Below are 6,571 nucleotides of genomic sequence, written 5' to 3'. Positions count from 1 at the left end.
TGACATACAGACATATTGATATTTTTATTGAATGGGTAAGGAACAGACTTGTTTATCTAATTGTCAGACTAAACAGTTTAAATAAAACACAAAGCAGAAATGCTAAAGGATAAGTCAAGTGTCTTTTTGTTAGTAAATCCAATGAAAAGTCCCAAACCAATGTGTTTGTGAGCCTTAATATTGACTGTGAATTTTAAACATGTATTTACCTGGAAATTATCACAACTGAGAGTGAAATAACTATCACCATGATAACTCTCCAGAATTGTAAAACCCTTTCTCATAGTCTTATAAGCAGCTGTGCAGTGTTTTGGTCTCTGATAAGCCTTAGATTTGTCACACAAACCAATGTTTTTGCATTTGAAAGCAATTCAGCCCCTTGAATATTTGCAGAGCTGTTTTTGGTATAAATGTCTCATCATTGATGTTTTTAATAGTTTTGGGACACCAATTCAGCTTGAAGTATTATGATATAGTATATATGATATATGATATAGCTTTGAATAAACTGACAAAACTTTCATTTCTGTTTTTCTTGGTATTTGATTACAAAAAGAAAATTATAGAATATCATCCACCTTATCATTTATAATTAAAGACTAATCAATTGCTGGGTACAGTGAAACAATGTATCCGTTAGTTTGCATTACTGACTGTGATCACACTTTCTCACAGCACAAGTATCCACACCTTATAAATTCAGGATTTGTCTTAAAGCATTGGTTTTAAATCATATCTGTTTTTGACATCAGACTTCAGTGGGAAGAGGCACTTTGATGTTGGCTGGAGATAGGAGCTGTGTCAAGTCACAGTAGTACCCAGTGTTTAAGGAGTTTCAAGGGCCTGATTGTTGGGTTACCCAGAGGGCACGTCCCCACTAGGGTCACTCTCATCACAGCCCTGCACTGTGCCAACATCCTGTAGTCCAACCAATGACATGTCTGATTGAATGTCTTCCTCGTCTGACTGCACCAAAGGCTCATCACTCTCCTCACTGGCCGCTTCCTCTACTTGCTCCCATACTGCATCCTGGTTGGACAGTTGGTTGATTGTGGGAGGGGTTTGGGTCACTTGGGTCATTTGGCTTCTCAAAGATTCAGAGGAGCAGGACTCAAGGTCTGGACCTGTTACAAAAGACAACACTTAATTCACTGAGTAACTAAAGCTTAATTTGCTGTGGACTAGTATTATCTGTAGACCTAATTTGATTTGGGAGTTTCCCTGTCACATCTGATTTTTGAATAGTGGGTTCACACAAGAGATAGATCAGGTCACGTTTTTTTGGCCCACTGCTGTACAATTCAGCGGGTGTTTTTCATTGCAGTAGTTGATCCTCCCATAATTTATGTCCCAGCCGGAGAAAAGATTTGTATATTAAAAGTTACTGAGGAAAAAGCCAGTGACGAAATAGCACAAATTAGCCATAACAACTTCATAAGCCAGCAAAATGGTGATGGACGTGTATCATTCAGGTTCTTTTGGTGTTTTTCTGCCAAAAAATGAATGATACAGTTTTACTGACCACTGCAGAGCAGGAATACTAAACAAGAGCTACAGTTTTGGAGATGCTCTGACCCAGCCGTCTAGCAACAACAATTTGGCCCCTGTCAAAGGTGGTGCCATGGTAACCAGATAATATGTGTGATTCACTTCACCTGTCAGTGGTCATAATGTTATGGCTGATGTATGTATGTCTCGAATTATCTTCAGGTTGTAGAGAAACTGATTTGGAGTTACCAGAGGTCAGCGATGATCCGGTACTGATGTCATCACCAGTGGAGTTGAGGAAGTCATCCAAAGCCTCCTGGTCTGATATGTTAGTTACAGTCATCTCATCCAGGGCACACACATCAGCTCCTGTTGGCTCTACAAACACACACACAATATTACATGCAATTTACACATTATATTTAAATACTCAACCTACACTGAAGGAATCCTAATCGGAAGAAGCTGACTGCAATGATGACAATGGCAGTAAAGACAACAACTCCCGTGATCACAAGTGTTTTGTTATTGTTCTGATGTAGGAGACTAGTTATTCTGATAAATACCTTTACACTATATTTACTTGCTTTGTCAAAGTAACTCTACTCTAAACACCTCTGACACAGGCCTGCTGTTCTCAAGTCGGGAGATTTTTTTTGATAAGCTGCAGCATTTTGTGGATGAATGCAGATGCATTTTCAAACATTAGTGTGAAAATGGTCAGCATATCCCTGTAACTTTACCTTGCCTTAAAAATCTGTATTTCTACTAATGATTTTATTGGCTAATAATTACAGTAAGTAAAACATTGTTGCTATAAATAATAGTGACTTGCCTCTGTGCTGCAGGTATCCAGTGGACAGGTATTGCTTCATGTCTTGGTTAAAGGCTTCTTCATACACTTTTTGTCGTTCTTTCAGTTTCTGCTGCATGCCCTGCTCCAGCTCTGCCAGCTTCTGAGCATGCTGAGAATTCAGTTCCACTACAAACAGAAGACACATCATTTTTAGAACGTCCTCTAATATCCATAATAAGGATGGGGCAACATATTAATCCTATGATGATTTCCTAAATTTATTTTGAATTCCTGGGGGGAGCCAGCATCTTTCCCGTCATTCCAAAATCCGAAGCCTGTCACCATGGCTGAAGGCTTGGCTTGTCCATTGTATCCCCACAAAAAAAGTTACACCAGATGTGTGGAAATATGACAGTACAGCAGCTCACCTTCCAGTACGTCCAACTCCCTCCTGTTACAAGATAAACATGAGACAAGTTCCCATGAAAACAAAAACATCATCAGACAAGTTAGCTTTATGTCAATCTATTACTCTGACTAAACAACAACAAACAGTATCAAGAAAACTGGGTCCAGTCGAATAGTCTTTTTCATGCTTTTTTAGTAGGAAGATTCCTAATGGAGTGAAAGGACCCAAAACTATTTGAGTGACAGCCATGATACGAGCTGTTCCAATTCTCTAAACACTAAGGAAAGGAGCTTCAGTGTTTCCTTTACTATCTCATTTAGCATAGGATACTCTGAACCATAATTTAGATATCAAAGGAAATAATGCCAATCCACAATTCCTTGCAACAGGAGCATTTAAAAAGCAGCCTGCTTACGAATATGATCAAAATTACCAAGAAAGGACACACTTCAACTTCTAAGTTACCGATGTTTTTATCTTATGCCATAACTTGTTAATATGCTATGTTTTGAACTTTGAACATATAATATAATACCTTGGCTGCACATAATAAACCTATTATAGGTGAATGCTACTTGTTATGTAATGTATAAAGATTATTATATTAAAATGATCCAAGTGAAGTTTATAAGTCATAGCATAACGTAGCATTAGCATTAGTTATTCCTCATTTTGGGCTTTGCTGTATTGCCAGCCTTTAGGAATATCATTTAAATATTTGAATTGTTCTTCACTCCCAGATGTTGAAACTTAGGAATGATCAGAGTCAGAATGAGTTTTCACATCAAGGGTGCCTGGGTATATTGGTACATAACAATAAGCATAGGACAAGGAACAGTTTGTGCAGGACTGTGCCAAAGTTCACAGTATTAAGTATGAAGAATATTTGCAATGTGCAGTAGAAGAAATGTACAGTTGTAGATTTGTAGCCCTATTAAACACATTATAACTGATGTACATCACCTACACGAAACAACGTGGTAAGAGTGCAAAGTATCTAAAATGCACTTTTTGTAGTCTTATCTTCAGATTGTTTCACTACAGCTGACACACATCATCAACATCCACCGTCGCATAATTACGTAGATAAAGTGCAGTTGGATTCTCTCAGTACCGCGGTTTCGTTTCTTAATTCCTTTCTCTTTCACATCTTTCCTTGACCACATGACGTTTTCCCTCGAGGTCAAGGAAAAGTGTTTAGGAAAGGACATAGGATCTTTTTTTGACAATTCGACTGGACCCACTTACTGATGATGACATAACATCAAAATATACAAAATACAAAATAAGACACACCATGAGGCTGTAAACAAAGCGGAGAGGCTCCAAGTTGAATTTGGCATATTCATATTTGTATACCTAATTGTTGGAATTAGGAGAAATCCTCCCTTCACAAGCGTCCATGTCTCAAACTCAATCTTCCTGCAGGTTTTGATGGGGGTTTGATTTTGCTTTCTGACCAGCATAAGAGCAGTTCTCTTATGCTGCAGTTCTCTTTATTGAGTTTTCTTTGGGTGAGGTTTGAGTGCGTGTGGCCAGAATAGAATTTTTGACATGACAATTAGCTGACATACAGGAAACACAAGAAAGGACTTGTGGAAAATTGCAACAGCAAAAGTTTTTTCTGACATTCAGTGAATTCAGGTGGTAATTGGGGAAACAAAATTACATACATGATTAGTACAGTTTTGTCTGAAGTTTCGAAGGCAGCTCACATTCAAAAATTATTGCTCGAAAAGAGAAAAAAATCTGCCTCATAAGACACCTGTGAGTAAGTGATCTGATACCTCTTCTTTTTCTTATAGACTTCAAGTTCGTTGATATGATGTTGTTTGAATGTCTGTTGTTCACACTGACAACACAGAGTCTCCAGGTATACCAGTCTGCTCTCCATCTCCTCAAAGTCACCTTCCAAATGTGCTGGAGACAAATACAAACACACACAGAGTTTTTTAAATTCAAATTGATAAACATGTGCAGCAGTAGCTGAACACAAATACAACACAGTTGTCATTGTTTACACAGGACTCAAAACTCTTCATCCTACATTTATACACAATTATACAGTGATGTAGAGCATCTTTGACACTGCGGTAGGAGTCCGAACTTCCAACTTTCTGATTAGCGGACGACCCTCTCTGTATGATTCAACATCAACCAGTGATTCATAAAGGTTTGCCCTCCACCAGTATGGAATACTGAATAAAAAAACTTTGACTAACAATAAGCAGCTAAGTTACCTTGCTCGTAACAAGACACAAAAACTTGAGCTGGAGCTGAGCTGCTGAAACATGGCAGCTCCCACAAGCCCAGGCTGTGCAGACTGGTCTACTCATCAGGTTGGCAGCAATGGCCATTATGACAAAAATAATGCATTATTTGAACATTAAAGCATGTAAACCTGTTAAAAGTAGAACCCCCAAATATGAAAAGATGACAACCTTCTAAAGGAAAAGTATTTAATGTCAGGTATGAACTTCTCTAGTTCTTTATTTTCATGTGAACAACTGAGGGCACTACTAAGAGGGTTTTACAGGAAAGAATGAAAGTGAAAGTGTGCAATATTATGCCCATATAAATGATATATCTCTCCTGCTGCTAATGTCCAGCTGTTTGAAAAAAACAAAACAGTTTGGATTTCCAACCAAAATGTCTAGAATTAAATGAAAATGACATCCAATAAAACTGCTACTATGAAAATGATGAAATAACATTTCATAATATTGAATTGAGTTTCAATTATTTCTTCAATAATCAGTGAACATTTTTTGGACAGGAATGAAACAGACTCCATACCTATGTTAGCTGTGATAGCATCAAGTTCACTGATGAAGGCCGGCAAGCTCTGCAGCTGTTCCTGGAGTTGTGTCAAAGCTGTTCTTCTTCTCTCCCAGTGTGCTGAGAGCATCACTATGTCCCCATCTACTGCCTGACAGACACAGAGGGGCAGATTTAGGACAGCTGTAGTAAATATAGCAACAAAGCAATCACTATTAAGTCATTTGCTATCACATTTAAAGCATTATAATATCACAACGTATCCTGTCAGCGTTCAAGTTACTGACGTTTGCAAACGCGAACTCCTCTGTGTGTGTGAAAGTCTGCTAAAAGATACAGACACTTTCCTCATAAGTAGGGCAGAATGTAAAAGCAGTAGCCACAGTCAGCTGATCAAGTGTTGCACATGACTGAAGCTTACTACACTGCTTTACAAAGCCAAACCACAGTAACTACAATTTTGGTCAAAATTGAGTTATGACTAAAATAAGTTCGGTCTTCCTCTATCTTTGAGAAAAAATTATGTAAAAATTGCAATAACTAAAATGTCCAACGATAAATTGCCTGAAAAATCTGTATCTTTCTCTGAACCTTGGCTGCAGTTACTGTGGTCGGTGACAACTGTTTATGAATGAAACGAATCTTGTCTTTTGTGTATTTATGTTAGGCCTGTGTAGTTGTGTTGTCTTTTCTGTGATGTTGCAAATTAAGCTGCTGTGATGCCAAAACAATTTCAGACTGGATCTGACAAGTCGGAAGCGATAAAGCTGTGTTTTTGTGCAGCAATCAGTGAGGCCCAACCAGAAACACTCCGCTACGGTGGAAAACCATGCTGTTGCTAGCTAGCTAACTAATGAATCTTAGACCTTTGTCACTAAAAGTTAAAGATTTATGGGTAGATATGATTATATTATCGGCTGAAATTGGTTGATTCGTGTTTATGTAAGAATGCCTCACATTTTAGTATAGCTACATTGTTAAATATGGGTGCAATATGACGTGTTAAAATTGTTCTTTTTTTCTTGAATTTACTGGTATCTAAAGAAGTGGTGTGGTTGCAACTCTAACAGAGCAGAACAGAGAAATACTGATCTTACCTC

The 6,571-nt window shown here is 38.0% G+C and overlaps 1 protein-coding gene across 1 annotated transcript in view; it reads right to left on the bottom strand.

Moving 5' to 3' along the window:
• LOC118335661 (dysbindin-A-like) overlaps positions 1 to 6,571 on the bottom strand; it is a gene marked incomplete at its 5' end in the record, with an annotated part of 6,904 nt that continues 333 nt past the window's right edge. The window contains 6 exon segments of the mRNA XM_035672081.1: positions 1 to 1,124; positions 1,738 to 1,866; positions 2,324 to 2,470; positions 2,713 to 2,735; positions 4,481 to 4,613; positions 5,490 to 5,622. Coding sequence (XP_035527974.1) covers positions 856 to 1,124; positions 1,738 to 1,866; positions 2,324 to 2,470; positions 2,713 to 2,735; positions 4,481 to 4,613; positions 5,490 to 5,622 — 834 coding nt within the window.

Source organism: Morone saxatilis, unplaced genomic scaffold (genome assembly GCF_004916995.1).
Source record: "Morone saxatilis isolate NCDOM2014 unplaced genomic scaffold, NCSU_SB_2.0 Contig24, whole genome shotgun sequence".
NCBI lineage: Eukaryota > Metazoa > Chordata > Actinopteri > Moronidae > Morone > Morone saxatilis.
The sequence above is the reverse complement of the archived record's forward strand: the minus strand, read 5'-3'. Positions and strand labels throughout refer to the sequence as shown.